At 43.2% G+C, this 16,657-nt stretch overlaps 1 protein-coding gene across 7 annotated transcripts in view; it reads right to left on the minus strand.

Annotated features, from left to right (window-relative positions):
• The window catches only part of tnrc6c1 (trinucleotide repeat containing adaptor 6C1), a 42,776-nt gene that overhangs the window by 19,472 nt on the left and 6,647 nt on the right, over positions 1–16,657 (minus strand). For 6 of the 7 annotated variants that reach the window (XR_009770003.1, XM_061699648.1, XM_061699644.1 and 3 more), the window contains 3 exons: positions 16,222–16,321; positions 15,842–15,863; positions 7,641–7,973 (listed from right to left, as the gene is read on the minus strand). Coding sequence is in view for 6 of the 7 variants with exons in the window: in XM_061699648.1 (XP_061555632.1) it covers positions 7,641–7,973; positions 15,842–15,863; positions 16,222–16,284 (418 nt within the window). In the remaining variant the exon portion in view is untranslated. Of the gene's footprint in view, positions 1–131; positions 230–7,640; positions 7,974–15,841; positions 15,864–16,221; positions 16,322–16,657 lie in introns of those variants that run through there. The other variant, XM_061699649.1, reaches the window with a different exon arrangement.

Genomic DNA, 16,657 nt, shown 5'->3' on the forward strand with positions numbered 1-16,657 from the left:
GTGCGTGCCCACAATGCACTGCCGCTGCAGGTTTCAAGTGCGGATACACGAGCCACAAAAATATCTACACAGAAGAAGCACCGAGGAAGGAAACGTTAGAGCAGGAGATCTGCCACGCCGCGCCGAAATACCTGTGGAGAGGTGCCTCCCGACCATCCTGCAAGGAACTAGGTTTTGTGCGACACAGCGACCATCCTTGCCTCAATATGTCTGCTTGGCTCACCAAGCCTCTGAGGATCCTCTCTGAAATGCTGCCAAGAAGTTGCACAGCTCTTGTGCGGCAGGAGACAACCCCCCCCCCCTCTCCCTCCCTACCTACTGTCTCCCTCCCTTCCTTCCTCACCCCACATGCTCTGTCCCTCCCACCAACATTGCTTTGGCTGGGTCTCACCGCCTCCATCTATTGCCCCCCTCCCTGGCTTTATTTATATCATGCTCTATTCCTATCCCGATGACAGATACGCTCACTCGCTAGAAATGTAAACCCTAAGAGAAGGCAAGCTGGGGGAGGGGGACAGCACAGCTGAAGTAATGTGGAGCAGTATTGTTGGTAGGTGGCGGATGGACTGCTAAGAGCGAGGCACTTATGCACTCAAATGGCATGAGGAAAAACAAAACAAAGCAGGGCTCTTCTAAACACAGCCTTGGATCTTTTCACCTTTCACTAAATGGCACTAAATATTTAGCTAAGACCACTCAATGTGCAATTAGCACTGCCACGCACAATTGAAAGCCTCCGAGTAGCACAGGGAGTCAAGAGAGAGCAAAGCGGAATAAGCAAAAAGCTTGCTGCACCCCAGGCAAGGCATTACATCATGATGAGAAATGTCGGTTTATTCTGAATTAATGAACACCAGCCAATGTTGCAGCTACAGTATAATAAGCAAATGTTTTGATAGAAAGACATGAAATAAGTAAGTTCATACGGATCTGGACTCAAATACGGCCCCTTGAAAAGTGGCAAGGGGTAAGAGCAGAATGAGACAACACAGGATGACATGCTTGTCAATTAATAGAATAGGCCTGGAGGAAATAGGAGAAGCAGGGGCTGAGAGCTTGGCAATAGAAAAAACATAGCAGCAACTCCCCAGATCAAGGCTGGCATTGTGCACTAGTGATACAAGTGCCCACGCACCACAACACGTCAATGTTTGGTGGAAAACAGTGCTTTTATGCTGGAGTTTCTGCCCACTGAACCTCATGATCGTGAGGATGTAACACATGGGAGAGTCCGTGCTGCGACTGGAATTCAATAAACAGTGCAAGTGCTGTGAGTCTACTGCATGCATGTATACAAACACTGCAGCTTAGATCAGCAGAAAGATCATTTACCTTTAAATATGTGCCACTAATCTTTAATCTTATTTAATACATGATCTGTAGTGTATGGTGAGATCAGATCAATAGAAAAGACAGATGAGAGAAAATGAAGTCTGGGAGATGCTTGTTGAGTGATTGAAGGAGGAAGTAATCTAGCGGGGATGTGTGGGCCTCAGCTGGACTGATCCTGGCTTAATGAAGTCCCCCAGGGACACACTGACTGGTTGGTTTGGCGCTGACAATGCACGCTGCCAGCCGGTAGAACAAGCCCTCTGACAAATACAAACACACCTATGCAAAAAGTGGCTTCACCCTCATCAGTTTTTATGACTTGTAGAATGAAATCCCCCAGAATGCAAGAGTCTGGTTGGCTAATTGTCATTGGATTACTTCTAAATACAGTGGAACCTCCAAAGTGGAACTCTGTTCAACCAAAATGTTTTGGGAAAAGTCAAAACACAGTCCAAACCATCATCATGTGTCCAGATGCTCACATAAATACACTTATTACACACTAAACTAATTCCAACAATACATTATCACCCTGCAAACGCCTTCCAGTTCTCTATCATCTATCCGTCTGACAGGTGTCATCAAAGGGAGAGTAACCTCGACAAAACAGACCCTGATATAACGGATATCGGATAAAACGGACAGTTGGGAATGAACAATGTGTCCAGAAATTAGTTTCAATTTGTCACTTAAAAAGCTGTTGACAAAGTCTGCGAGTTCTAGAATTGGCCGCTGTTGTTTACTGCCGCTGTGGTGCAATGGAGGCAGAGAATGAGACTGACGGGTCACAGCTATAAAATATTACTAGATCCAATTCCAAAAGACGTGCCTCCTGTGTCGGCTATGTTGAATGTGGGGCATTGACGTGGCGGCCATGTGACGATGGTTACATCTATTGTCTATTGTACATAGAGCAGAAGAGAGTGGCATGGCTGCGACGTTAACTCTGAGGTGTACAAAACACAATTCTTTGGAGTGTGGAACATGCGATTTTTGGTACAGAAACAGTTTTTTGGTCAAGCCGTTTGCCTTTGGCGACAGATTTGGAACTAGGAAGCACACTAATTCCTCACGGCTCATTAAAGCGACTCGCCTATGATGAGTACTGTATGTCAACAAGTCACCATGACCAAGCACACCGCGTGGTTAAGTTTGTAGTAGTAGGGACGTATGGAAAGTCACACAGACCTCCACTCTTCTCGCCAGTATAATTCTGCTCAATACAACACTGCTGTGAAAATCAGAGTTCAGAACATTCAGAATGAGTGCAAGACCTCATACCATTAGAAATAATCAGGCTTATGATGAATTGATTGTTAATTTTCCCCCATAATTGAGCAAGGCAATTTTGTCAAATGGCTATCCAATGGTCAACTTATTAAAAACAGCTCTCGGATGAAGCTGTGCAGTTCTGACTCACAGCAGACTACTACCACAATATAAAACATTAATTTGATGCCTTTCAATTTAAATTGAGCATTATTTTTTGAACATTTTCTACAGCTCTTGAATTAGGGCCCCCGCACGCCGAGCCACACGGCCGAAAACGACAGAAATGGACCATCACAAACAAATTAGTCGCAGACTCTTCACCGCACACAAAGCAACTGAGCACTGCACATCAACCGATGTTCTGCAACGGAAATGTTGCGGCCATATATTGGGGTTTGAGGCTCCACGTTTAATATACTCTACCGTATTATTGTTTATTGAACCACAAAAACATGGTGTGAGTATCAAGGAAGAAGCGGATGGCTACAAAGAAGAGGAAATGGGTGAGGATAAGAATAAAGTGTGGATCTTTTGAGAGGCTGTATGCAATGCTCGTTTGCCAAATTTGCTAACTGCTCCAGTGCATTTCGGCGACAGCGGCTCTCCACGTTTTGCTTTCTAGCCATAGATACATATAAAATTAGAAATACAGTTAAGTATTATTGTAAAACGATACACGCAAATAAGGCATTGTTATGGCTTGGTGGCGACAGGGTGGGGACCAGCCGGCTCTGTCCCGCTCACTTAAAACCCGGAGACTTATTTTTTTGGGGTGAACGTGCATGTTTTTTTCATTGGCTGTTACATCTGCGACATTGCGACACTGTTTCACCGGCCATTCATATTTTCAATGGCGGCAAAACCAGTGGGCGGTTGGCCACTCATGAAAACTAGTGGCCGAACCCTGCGAACTCCGCGAAGCGTCAGTCAGTTTCGGCCACGTCACTCAGTGTCCGGCGGCCTTGAGGTATTTAAGAAGTGTCTGCTGAATGTATACTCTATGTATTCTTCACATTATTACTATTGTTTTATGTATGCTGAAAACAAACTTTAATTGAATAATTAAATAACATTTCATGAAAGGACTAATCTAAGGCAGAAGCAAAGCATATTGTGTTACAGCATTATAATCTGAATTTACCGTGTGGCGTTACGATCCAAGCAGGCTATTTAGCTACTATGTAAAAATATTATAGCAACACATCACACTTGCTTAGCCTTTTGTTACTACAGAGGCAAAGTCATTTAATTTTCTGAAATTTAATTTATGCAAACCATTAATAGCTCAATGACAAATTAGTGGGGGAGGGACAAGGGAGGCACGCCTTTTCCAAAGTTCACATGCATGTTGTCATGTTTTCCACTTTTCCCCTCCTCCCCTGAAAGGATAAACCAGGTCAAGGGCTTTCTCCAACATGCCAGTCTTAAAATAGCTCGCTCTCACACGCCTCTTCTCCATTAAAGAGCCTTGGGATACAGAGTGGAAGGCAAGCGAATGGCAACACAGCGAGACCGTTACAATAATGGGAAAGCTGACAGACGTACATGTAGAGTGTGGACTAATCCCGGCTGCCTCGGGCCAGCTACATGCTACGTGCTGTGATGTTGTTGAGGCGGAGGTGCCAGAACACATCAGAATCAGAATCATCTTTATTTGCCAAGTATGTCCAAAAACACACAAGGAATTTGTCTCCGGTAATTGGAGCCGCTCTAGTAAGACAACAGACAGTCAATTGACAGAGAACACTTTTGGAACATAAAGACATTGAGAAAAACAGTCACTGAGCAATAAAGGGTTGCTAGTTATTTGGTAATGCCGGTAAATTTTTAAATGTTTTTTGGACAATTGTGCAAAAAGATGCAGAGTCCTCTAGCACTTTGAGCAGTTGGAATGACTAATATTGCAATATGCACATGCGCTGCTCTGTAAGAAATTGTGGCTGAGAAAATTGATAGAAAACAAAGCACCAGAGATTTGTCCTTAATGGAGACTCGCTGTTTAATCACATCAGAAACCTTTAAAAGGGAATCCCCAACACTCTTTTATAGCGTCATCAGTAGAGCACATCAATTCAATCCTGCATGCACGCTCTCTTCTCCACGAGAGAAGGCTATTTTTGTTTATGTCAGCCTCTATTGTGCACAGCAAAAGCAAAGCCTGTTATTTACTTTTAACAAGCGTGGTCAGAAATACACAGAAATAGACAAATACCGCATATTGGTTTGTGCGTGGCACATTTATTCACGATTGTAGCTGACATACATGGACACGTGGACATACCAGTCAAGATAATCAGCCTTGCTTTTTCGAAAGAGCCAGCATGTGACTGGGTGAAGTAAAAGGGGGTGAGGTGAGGTTGGCTGAGGGGAAAAGAGGCCAAATGAGAGCGAATGAGCCTTGAGTGTAGATGAAATGTGAAGAACTAAAAGCAGCGACAATACTGCTGCTGCTAGGTTAGCGTGAGTTCTAAGAAAAGACAAGGCAAAAGGATATTGCCAGTGACATGAATGAAATCTTTCGTTCAATCATTCTACACAAAACAGAAGTTAAACTGTGGTTTTACACAGACATGAGATACTGCATGCCCCCAATATGAAATATAAAGGGCAATAGTAGTATTGAAGTACTGTCTGGAAAAATTCATTTTCAGGGTGGAAGACTGAGAAAAAAAACCAGAAGACCATAAGAACAGCTCAGATGTGTACCTTTGATGAACAATGTTAATAAAAATGTGCAATGTTATATGGCTATAATACTTGACTGCCATACACTGTGTGTACATATTTGATAGATCATGTTTTCAAATCAGCAAATATTACCTCAAACAGTAGCCTTTGCACTAATACACAGAATGCTCAATTTAATCGCTGGATGCCACACCCAAACTAGACAGCCTGTAGAAAAGACATGACATATGTAAAGCTGGAGATTAAAGAGAAAGAGCTGCTCTATGCAGTGTGGAGCATTACCAAGCAAAATTATGATTTCAACACTGACCTGACAGGACTGTGAAAAAAAACAATCTGATGACCGCTGATAAGAAGAGAATTTGTCTTACTGGACAAGCTACAAGTCAATTTTAAGCAGCGAGGCTATGCATGTGCATTCTGGGATGCATTAGAGAAAGTAAACAGAACAATGTGGATGAAAGATGAGCAGGTATGCGCCAAGAAAGAACAAAGGGACCAGATTCTGCGTTGATGTTCTTCCTTCTACGCAATGGTCATCTGACCAGTTAGCAGAATAAACAGATGGTTTGTAGCAACACATTTCACTTCAATTGCATTCCCCCCCCCATTTCGTTGAAAAAGGACGTCGGGACGCACCTAACTTTGAATCATTCCAGTCAATTCTCAAAAAATTGGGACTCCAAGTTTACCAACTCATTACACAACACAATATATACTTGAATTACTGGCTCCACCTTCAGTGAGGGGAGCCACCCCTCTGTCTGCACGTCCTCATGTAATCAGCCACTCCACTGACACATGAAGAGTGAAAGGAGAACCGGGGAGGCCTATCGAAGAGGGGAGGAGAGAAGCAGTAGCTTTTACCGTAAGCCATGAGTCACTCCAGCCCACAGCACAGGACCTCTGCCACGCTCGCTCTCTCCACCAATCTTTCTCTCCCTTTGGCTTTGTAGTGATGCCAAGCCAGGCCCACCGAGGTCTCCGGCCAACTAGCTAGCTCCGTACAGCTTCTCCCCCCAAAAACAGGAAATAGTCAGCAAAGCTCAGCAAAGTGTAGGAGGAGGACAAGGAGGAAGGAATCGAAAGATGTGGGATAACCGTCTCATTGCCATGGAGATGGAGCTGCATTCACATCATCCTCTTTAAAGCGTTGAAAGAGAATGCCTGCGAATTCATTGGGATATGCAGACACTCCGGAAGGAAAACATACAAACACATACGGTTATGCCAGCTGTGTTTACTCTGCATTTTCTTCCTCTGGATTACTTGATTCCCAATTCTAATTCCCAGCCAGACAGAGTGAAAATAAACAGCAGTCAACACACAGGTGACTTCACGCTGTTCTACAGCTACACTCACTGCTCATAGAGACAACTCATATATTAGAGTATAATACATTGGAAACTCCAAAGTTGAACACCCCAAAAGTAGTCAAATTTGGTACTCAGCCCCCAAATTTTTAAACTATTCCTGAAGACCCAGTAATCGAAAAAAATTAACTCCACCGATGTGCTAACTGTGATGGAAAAGAGGAATAAGTACAGAACCATAAATGAAACTTAAAGCAACAAAGGAAAGAGTCTGTCTGTGGGTGCTCAGTGCATATTAGTTACTAAACAAATAAATTTGAACTTAATTTTAAAAAACAGATGCTAACATAAAATACATGCACCTGTATGATACACTACATACTATACCAACACAAAATACATTAATAAAACACCCAACGGTGACTTCTTGCAAATTTAAGAATTAAGAAAGTAAAGACGTTAATTAAAATAGTTTAAAAAAAGGTTTTATGATGCTGCCGATGATGGCGTATCTACTTTATTCTACTTCCTTCAGCTTTTTAATTAAAAAAAAACATTATTTATTTATTTATTTTTTATATATAAAGAACTTTGAAGTCAACCAGCATCACGAAACGGATAGCGTTCCACTGTAATACTATAGTGCATGGACATTTTTGTAGTAGAGATATGGCATGTCCCATTGCAAATACATTCGAACTGCTCTAAGTGCTAGAGGACTCTGCATCTTTTTGCACAATTGTTTTTTTGTCAATGTCTTTATGTCTCCAAAGTGTTCTGTAAATTGACTGTCTGTTGTACTAGAGCGGCTCCAACTACCGGAGACAAATTCCTTGTGTGTTTTGGACATACTTGGCAAATAAAGATGATTGATTCTGATTCTGATATTCACAAACGTATTGAAACAAGATGCCGCCCGCACTTTGCAAATAGAACATCTAGTCTAGCATCTAGAGTATTGATGCACAATAACTTACACCTTGCCTTAAAAAAACACATGCAATAAGAACCTGCCAAATAAGCGTCTCTACTGACCTGCGGACTGGTTCGTTGTGGAGGAATCTGGGTGGCTGGCCACTGCTGCTGCAGGCTCAGTGGTGGTGGGACGTCCCGTGGCGATGAGCGTCAGGGTCCCAGGGGGGAGCGGCTGGCCCCGCTTCAGCAGCTGCTTGTGCTCCTGCTGGCGGAAGCGCGGAGGCACCTCTCTGGCCGGGTGGCGGTGCTGGAGTGGAGTCTGTGGAGTGGTTTGAGGCTGGCCTCCCCAGGGGGCGCGCTTGCCATCGCCACTGCTCGGGGGTACTGGCGGGTTGATGTTGGGGTTGGCAGGGAGGAGAGGAGGGGCGGGGTCGAGCTTGGCAGATTCTGGCACTGTGGAAGTCGGAGGGCGGGAGGAGACAAAAAGCAGAAATGCAAGCTGTAGGCATTGTTGGTGACCACCGTCCATCCACCCATCTATCTTTCCATCCATCCATTCATTCGACCGACCTCTCTAGTGCTTGTCCTCGTGGTTGTGGGTGGGGTGGAACCTGTTCAACTAACTTGCTGAATACGAGAAGCGGAATACACCGTGCAGTGGTAGTCAAGTGCAGGGCACGTTGACAAACAACCATTCACACTTATATTCACACCTTGGATAATCTCGAGTCTCCCATTAACCTAACATGCATGTTTTTGGAATGTGGGAGGAAGCCTGAATAACAAGCAAGAACATGCAAACTCCACAAAGGACCACCTGAGCAAAGATTCAAACACAAAACCTCTTGATTGTGAGGCAGACAGGATAACCAACCCATCTCCACAACTATACGAGCACCACTGTCTAGCGTACAGCAGCTTTTTATAAAAGTCATGGTCACTTTTAAGATGTGAAAGGCATGATGTCAAATGACTGGCAATTTCGAAGATGGCTACAATTGCAGAAGAATCGGAGTGACCGCAGGATGCAGGAAGCGATCCCTCTAAACACATGTTGGCTTTTTGGATAGGCCAGAGGACTGTAATAATGTCTGTCATAATCATTCCGACTTGAGGAATCATCAAGACTCACAACTCTCGGCGAATTGCCATTTTGCTTAGTCAGAGATCAGAAGTGATGAGGTGGTCCCAAGCTTCAAAAGATCTCAGAAGTCCAACTAGCTTTAGATAACGAAGTAACAGAGCACATGTACATTATCACAAAAGAAGTTGACTTTTTTGTTTTAGCAGTTCTACAATGACCACATTATGTAACTAGAATGTCACCCAGAGAAGACCTCTGCCCAGGCTGTCTGTTTTTCAATTAACAGGCTACTTCCTGGTTCATGGAGGATGAAAGACCGGGAGTGCAATTACAATTCTGCAGGTGAAAGGTTCCTTGATGCCAAAGGGACTGAAACATTGAAAATACATTTCTGCATCCACCCCTTTGTCTAAACAATGTATTTGTGTCTTACTTGGTCCATAAACTAACTCTCTGCAAAGTTTCAAAGAAAAGGTGTTTTCCCCGTTATTTGTCCAAGTATATTATTTATTGTTTAACTGCTGTCAAATAGGTTAAATATACAATAAAGATACTTTTGCATAGCACTTTATATACAGTAAATAATAAACTCTACAAAAGAACCAAGTGTGTGTGTGTCTGTGTGAGATTTTAATGGACTGTGCTCCTGGGGGCTCCTATCTTATCATTGTAACAAATAGTTGTGTGTGTGTGTGTGAAGTCCTTCTGAGTGGAGGTACAAGGTGAGGAGGTCATCTCCATCCCCCGAGGTCAAACAGGATTATCTTCTCAAGGGTCACAGAGTAGCTGCTGGGTCAGATGCATTATGGGCATCGAGCACAGTGGATAATCGCCTCTGGGCATATATCATTACATAATATGGAAGCTGGTAAAGTAGAATGTAAACAGGAAGTAATAAACAAGCTTATAGCATTCACGTATGGCACAACAGATTATTGGATGTAAACTGAGCCAACGTGATGTTTTCCTCCCTCTTTCTTCGTAGTGATAAACAACGGGAGGAAATTAAACACTTTTCAAAATGACTGAGGAACAGCGACGCTCTGACATTGACTCAGCCTCTTAAGTCTGCGCATTGAAGGGAATGAATAACACACACACACACACACACACACACACGAGGCCAGCCCAAACACACACGAAAACAAAGCGTTATGCAACGCTGAGGCCCACATTGAGGGGAGGACAGGATGCCGTCGTGGAGCCTACAGCCAGTTGCTTGTTAATACATTCGGACACGTTTGCTCACACGCCATCAAGTCTTGCAACTTTTTTCGGCGCATGTGCATTTCCGTCGTGTCAATTGGTGCCTCCCAGTGGGCTGCATCCTGGGAATGATGCAGTTTCCCTGCAATCCTGTCTGCTCAGTGATCAGAGGAGGAGCTTCATCAGATGTCATTGCATCTGCTCCCCTTCCTCTTTGTGTCTCATCCCACCTGACCGCCTGCACCCCTCTTCTTCATTCAGTATTATTGGAGTAGTACAGAAGGAGAGACACGCGGCTGATATTAAAGAGGCCATTCCTCGTAAAAGCTGTTTAATAACAGTTACTGAGGCAATTTTTAAACCGTGTGGACTGATGTGTGACGTCGATGCTTCTGGAAGCTATGGGGGAAGGGGAAAGTGGGGCCAGCTGCTCTTTCAGCCAATCAGAGAGGAGAGATAAAACGAGTGAGAGCGAGAGGGCGGGAGGGAGCGAGAAAGAGAAAGCAGATCCACAGGAATGGAGGGAACGAGGTACAGCAAGCGATGAAGAGACTGGTGTGTGTTCAAGACTCCACCCCCTCGCGAGCGCCACTGTGAGCTTCAGTCTCACTGCCGGAAACCAGCTTAGGTCGAAAATCCGCTTACAATTAGAACACTACTTGCCTACAGAACCTACAGAACGCTATGTTACTGTAGAGTCTTGATTCAAAAGAACCAAATGAGTGTGCCAAATTACATTTCAATACAGGTATAACTGCAGAAACCAAGTAAATACAGAATAAAAGGACCCCCAAGTACGACCCATTGCTTTGTAGAAAGAGAGTGAAATGAGATCAGTCACCTTCTCCGACAGCCTATTTGCAAAATACCGTCCTCAGCTGTGTGGGCGCACAGGAGAATTCCCGCTTCGTCAAAAATGCACATCAAACCGCGGCCTGCAGGCAATGTGCGCCTCACACGGAGAAGGCTACCTCATTTCCCACTTTAAAAGGGATCTGAATATTTGTGATAGGAAAGATTATAGCATGCTTGGCTGGGTGTTTTATGAGCTCAATGTTGAGGGAGTGTTCTGGGGAGAAACACAGCGACCGAGGCGGGTGGAAGAACGGGAGAGGGTTCTCAGTGATCTCTTGGGTGGAAGCACAAAAACATGACCTTGAAGATAAGAGCCATCTGTGTGTTTTAGCAGATGGAGGTGCAAAAACAGCATCTCATCATGACTCCCAGGAGAAGCAACATGACAACAATTATGTCTTTGTAATACTGAAGCCACTCAGAACTGCTGTGATGCTGAGTTGCAACTGCTTGTACAACTACTGTAAAAGCTTTTCTTTGATCAGCAGGCAGCCTTTCACAGCCTACCTTGAATTCCCTTTCATTACACTAAACTGGATGGATTGATTATGTGTCCGACGGCATGCAGACTTCTGCCTGAAGCTTTAGGAACTGTCCACGCTTCCATTCGACGATGCGTGAAGCCTTGCTATCGAGGGGAGCGTGCGCGGACACTTAAACGCTCCAAACTTTGGTTAGCGAAGTGATTAGGAGCTTTCCAAAGCTGAGCCTTTAATCTGCAAAGTGAAGGCCTGAAGAACATTTTGTTGATATCCCTTTGTATTACAGGGGTCTGGCAAGTAGGTTCAACTGGAGTTCAGTGGCGAAATGGGGTTAATGTTACTCCTTCAATGTTGTAATTGCTTGTACAGACTGTCGAACATTAAAATGATCTGACAATAATAGCGCCGATGAATTGGCTTGGCTTTTAGGGCTTTTCTGGTTAACAAATGTTTTTACTGCTGTGCATTTGAATTTTAAAATAGCACACCTACAGGGGGAACCCTGCAACTAAAAAAGTAAAAACAAACAAACCCCAGTGAAGGTGCAACAGAAGTGAATAAAGGTTCAGTCCATATAGTGGTGCGATTAGACGATCAAAATGTCTTGGGGGTGGAGCATCGCTTTGCACCCGTGGGCTTCAAAATGAGAGCATCGTGTCTCACGAGAGACTATTAAAATGTTTAATTAGAAATGAATGAATATTACATTGTAGTTAAGAGCGAAGGCCCTCCCTCTGTGCAAGACATTTCATAGACAAAACGCTATTTAAAAGAACATACAGTCTGACAGCACATTGTGGCAACCAAGGCCGAGCTTTTCATTAAATAGCTATGAATGTAACATCATTAAATATAAAATTACAAATAGTGACTGCTGAATAAGTTCCAACAAACCACAATTCAATAGGAAAACGACTGAACGATCTAGAAGTAGAAAGTGCAATCTCATCCTTTTAAGTCACAATAAATACAAATATTACGAAACTGAAGGTGGATTTAGATTGCAGTAATTGAAAACAGGGCTACTTAGAAGATGACATGTTACGTGAAAGAGGTGATGATGACGACGACAACAGGCAAGCCCCCTCCGATCACACGGGAATTTATGACTCTCAAACACAAAGCACTGGGTGTAATTAAGCCAATGTTGAACGGAAAATTAATTTGTTGCACAATTACCGCAGCGACACAACTTTGTAATAATATCATCGTTTATTGCACTATAAACGCGAGCCGTGACGTGTATGCACTTCACGCACCACTTTGGATGAAAATGCTTGCGGCAATGGAGAAACAATGACTCGTTGACCCGCACGCTTATTGTTGGCAGACAGCCTCGGCTTTCCTGGGGCTTGATGATGATTACGGTCATCTCTTGAGCCCCATTGGCCCTTTAATCCTTTACGTTGAGGGGTGGTCAGTACATGGCAATAAAGGAACATACTGATTCACAGGTGTTATGAGCCAGCCAGTCTTCTTCACAATTCATCGGTAGACACAGAAAAATGGCATCTCCAAAGTGAGACGATTTGTCACAAGTAGGAAACTAAACCGTCAAAAGGGCTTTCTCATCAAGACACTTTCGGAACAGGAATAACTAGCAACTTAACTGCTGTTCATTATTTTTTTAGGCTAAGCTTGTACAGCCTACTTCGACGTGGGTATAATTAGTGGCTGTTTACACAACTGAGATTTGGTGCCTGAAAAACATATCTGAATAAACAGTCTCTCAACACGGATTTTAAGATGGAGAAAAGAACATTCACACCTTACAAACCTAAATAACGGTGCACCACCCCCTCAATGTTGTTGTGCCATTCATTTACAACACCGCTAGATTGTCCAACTGAGGCACATTACTTGCATACATAAAATCCTATAGCTCTACATACACCTAAAAAGCGTATTCAAATTCGGTTAAGAGACCGCAGAACAAGCAGGTGGTGAGCTTCCTTCCAAAGCGGTAATTGCTAGCATGAAAGCCACGAAAAGCACATGTGCAGGTCCTGGTATCACCCAGAAATGTACACAAACCACACAGGAATGATGCATAAGTGCCACGTGGCTTCAGCATTCCAAGGAAGCGTCAATGCGATGTTAACTCATTCAGTGCCAGCCCTCCCAGTTCACATGGATATTTGACTTCTAAAGCAGTCAGTGGCACTGAATGTGTGAAGAATTGTACATCTTGGAGAAACCCCAACAATGAAGCTCCACGTTGGTTAAAAACTGCAAGGCTCGTCGCTCTAGTTTTAACTAACCAAATTTAGAGTAAATGAGCATTATGGTATTATTTACTTTGTAGCTAACACACGCGTCAACTCGAGATAGCGTTTTCACAAAGGTCTTGAGGCAAAGCAGTCATAAGATACTAAAACTAGTATGTTTGTGACCGTTAGCAGTGTTGGCCTGTCACATGGGGGCAAGCAGACTGACTGGGTGTCACAGACACAGGCCAGTTGATCCCACAGCGGGCCCCCTCAGCCGCCCTGGCAAACAGGAAACCAGAGTGTGTGTTCTGCGTCTGTTTCTTTTCCTCTCGCATGCTCTTTTTTCTGCTCGCTCGGTATTCAAACAGAGGCATCGTTTTTTGGCAGCCCCTTCTACTCCACTTCGCACAACCCGAACCACAACAATTCATTCCATCTTGCTCCCTATAGCTAAGCTCCTTTTTCCCCTCAGCTCCTTCCTGCTCGGTCCCAGGGTGGGCCTCACTGGCTGAACCAGGCGCGAGCTGGTGTTCTGTTACTATGGCGCTCAGGGTATTCCTGGAGATCTCCTGCGTATGAAGAGTTGTTTATTCAGACTCCACAACACCTCTCGTCTCCTAATTAGCTCCCTGTATTGCTGTGCACCAACATCGTAGACACGCAGCCTCATTAGGTCACAGATGGATTTTTGTGTGTGTTATTTTTTGTAGTCCTTACATTGTGATCTTCCGTTGCTTTGAAATGACCACATCACATTAGTAAATGGGTATGAGCTCCCGATATTGATCGCAGCACTACTTCTCAAACTCAATTGATCTCCAGCGAATCCTACAAACGGCTTTTCAATCACAACAACTCCTCACTCAGCTGCAGGTTTGTCACTTGTGTCTTGAAGTTTTCACTATAATTGTATGGGGTGCATTAGCTGATGTTGACCCACACATCGACTGCCATTTAATTCTACACTAAGGAAACAGATTAAAGGACAAAAGAAAGCGAACCTTGAGCACAAAAGTCACATGACAGATTCCCATGGGAGAATGTTATTAACTGGGGGAAAGAATATAGGTCAATTTGCAAATGAAACAAAAGAAAGCTGATAATGATACTAACAAACCCACTCTAGATCACACCAGGAAGGATCGGTATTGGCTCTGCTTTTTATGGGGTAGTCAATTTTCCACTTACAAAAACCATGCTGCATTGAACGCATCAATCAGAACAAATAAACAACAGTAGCGAAGAACAAGCATCTCTTATTACCTTCTCGGCACGTGGCTGTTGGCTAAAGTAAGGACACATTTTATTCCAGAGATTTGGGGCAGCACAAAAAATGAAATGCAGCAGAAAAGTAGCAGTCTATGGGTTTAACAGATTAAATTGAGGCGCAACCTTTCTTACTCCGCATTTACGTTTAAAGCTTGAAGTCGACGAATCGCTAATCATGTGTTTGCGGCATCTTCTCTTCCAATTGGCCAATTTAAAGAGGACTTTCAACTCGCCTATCCGCTCCTGTCACGTCCATGGGCGTCCGAGAGTAAGAAAAAGAAAAAAAAAAAACTGGTGGTGGATGAGAACTGCAGTTAGCCTCGCTAGCTGGGGCTATTAAGATTGCCACTAATGTTAAAAGATTAATACCAGCGGGACCACGGGAGTGGCGACAAGGAACAAAGGCAGCGGCGTAAAGTGAAGCTTTATCTTTGTGGGGAAAATGTTACACTATGTCCAATAATGCGCGAGCAACAACCGTGTGATATCAAGAACTTTACTCAAATCACAACATGCACCAACATATCACTCGTGTCGCTTTACGACACTCGTGTTGCAGCGTGGCGTACTACTGTTTGCTACCAGCGTTTGGAAATATTTGACCAAAAATGAGACCAGTAGCATAGTCACTCGCAAAATATGCAAGTCTATCCTGGAATACAATAAAAGCACATGTGTCATAGAAACAGTAAAACAGAGAAATGCTTAATTTCTTGCAGTCCGTTACGGCACACTTTGCTATGGAACAAATGAATTGAAAACCATGCGCGGGGTTCCCACTAATTACAACAATTTAATTCAGCGTAATGGTGAGTCTTTGGTTCCGTGCCAGTTCGTGAAAATATGTCCTTTGTTAAAACTGGGCCATAATGCAAAAAAGGCCAGGGACCGTTCTCCATGTGCTGAAAAAATATCAATGACATGCTTGATTCAACTTTTATCATATTATAGTGGACGACGAAAAAATCTTCCACATTTAAGGCAAACTAACTTACTAGCTAGCTTCCGTCCTTTACCTCAGCATCATTCACTTTTGTTTAGTGGATTTTGTTTTCATTTGTATTCCTGTGGCTCCGTTTACCCTCATCATCGCCTCCCTCATTTGGAGCATCTGAGGAATCCACCAGGTGGTCAGAGAAGCAGCGCAACTACTAATATATCAGCGCAAGTCTTCTTAAATGTATCTAGACAGTAAGAAAAATAATAATAACTCACCTTTGGTTATCTGTTCTGTATCCTGAAAAGCAAAGAAAAAAATATATCAGAAGACAAGAAAATCAGCAGCAGCATATGAGCAGCTTCTGGATCTACACAGACAAAAAAAAAAAAAAAACATTTTTAGTACGCACATTGGTATGTTTTATTGATAGTGACAACAAGTTAAAAATGATTATTATTCAATCAATTATGCTATTAGGTCAACCACATGACCCTTTATCTGATGGGAAATGAGTTCATGGGGTTGTACCTGGTGTGATGCATAGACACAAAAACAAAGACCTGTAAAATTTACTTTTTTCTTAAAAACAACAAACGGGTCATCTGGGAAATTTCCCAGTGCATCAATATCTGTTGATTGACAGCTGTCTGCTCACCTTCTTCAGAGCAGCTTCTCTCTTTTTCTTCTCTTCTTGCCTTTTCTTTTTATTATCTTCCATCAAACAGTTCTCAACTCTTATTTGTTGCTTCTCTCAGCTGAAAAAAAAGAAGATGTTGGAATCATTTGAACACGATCACCATACCTTTTGTACGCCTTTAATAAGATAAGATTATTAAATAAGCAGATGTAGGATTTGTATCATACATGACACAGTGGAACCTCTAAAGTCAAATGTCTCTTAAGTTGTCAATTGTTGGTCAATTTGGAATTGGGCCAAAATTGTTCAGTGGGTCAAAGCGCCATCATGCATGACATCACATGAGCTATTAGCATATCTTGTAAGAGCTTGTTTTCCTTTTGCATGCCACTACAGAATGGTATAGGTGATGGCAAAGACAAAGTCTCAATGATAACCATTCAGCCATCAACGG

Source organism: Phycodurus eques, chromosome 16 (genome assembly GCF_024500275.1).
Source record: "Phycodurus eques isolate BA_2022a chromosome 16, UOR_Pequ_1.1, whole genome shotgun sequence".
Taxonomy (NCBI): domain Eukaryota; kingdom Metazoa; phylum Chordata; class Actinopteri; order Syngnathiformes; family Syngnathidae; genus Phycodurus; species Phycodurus eques.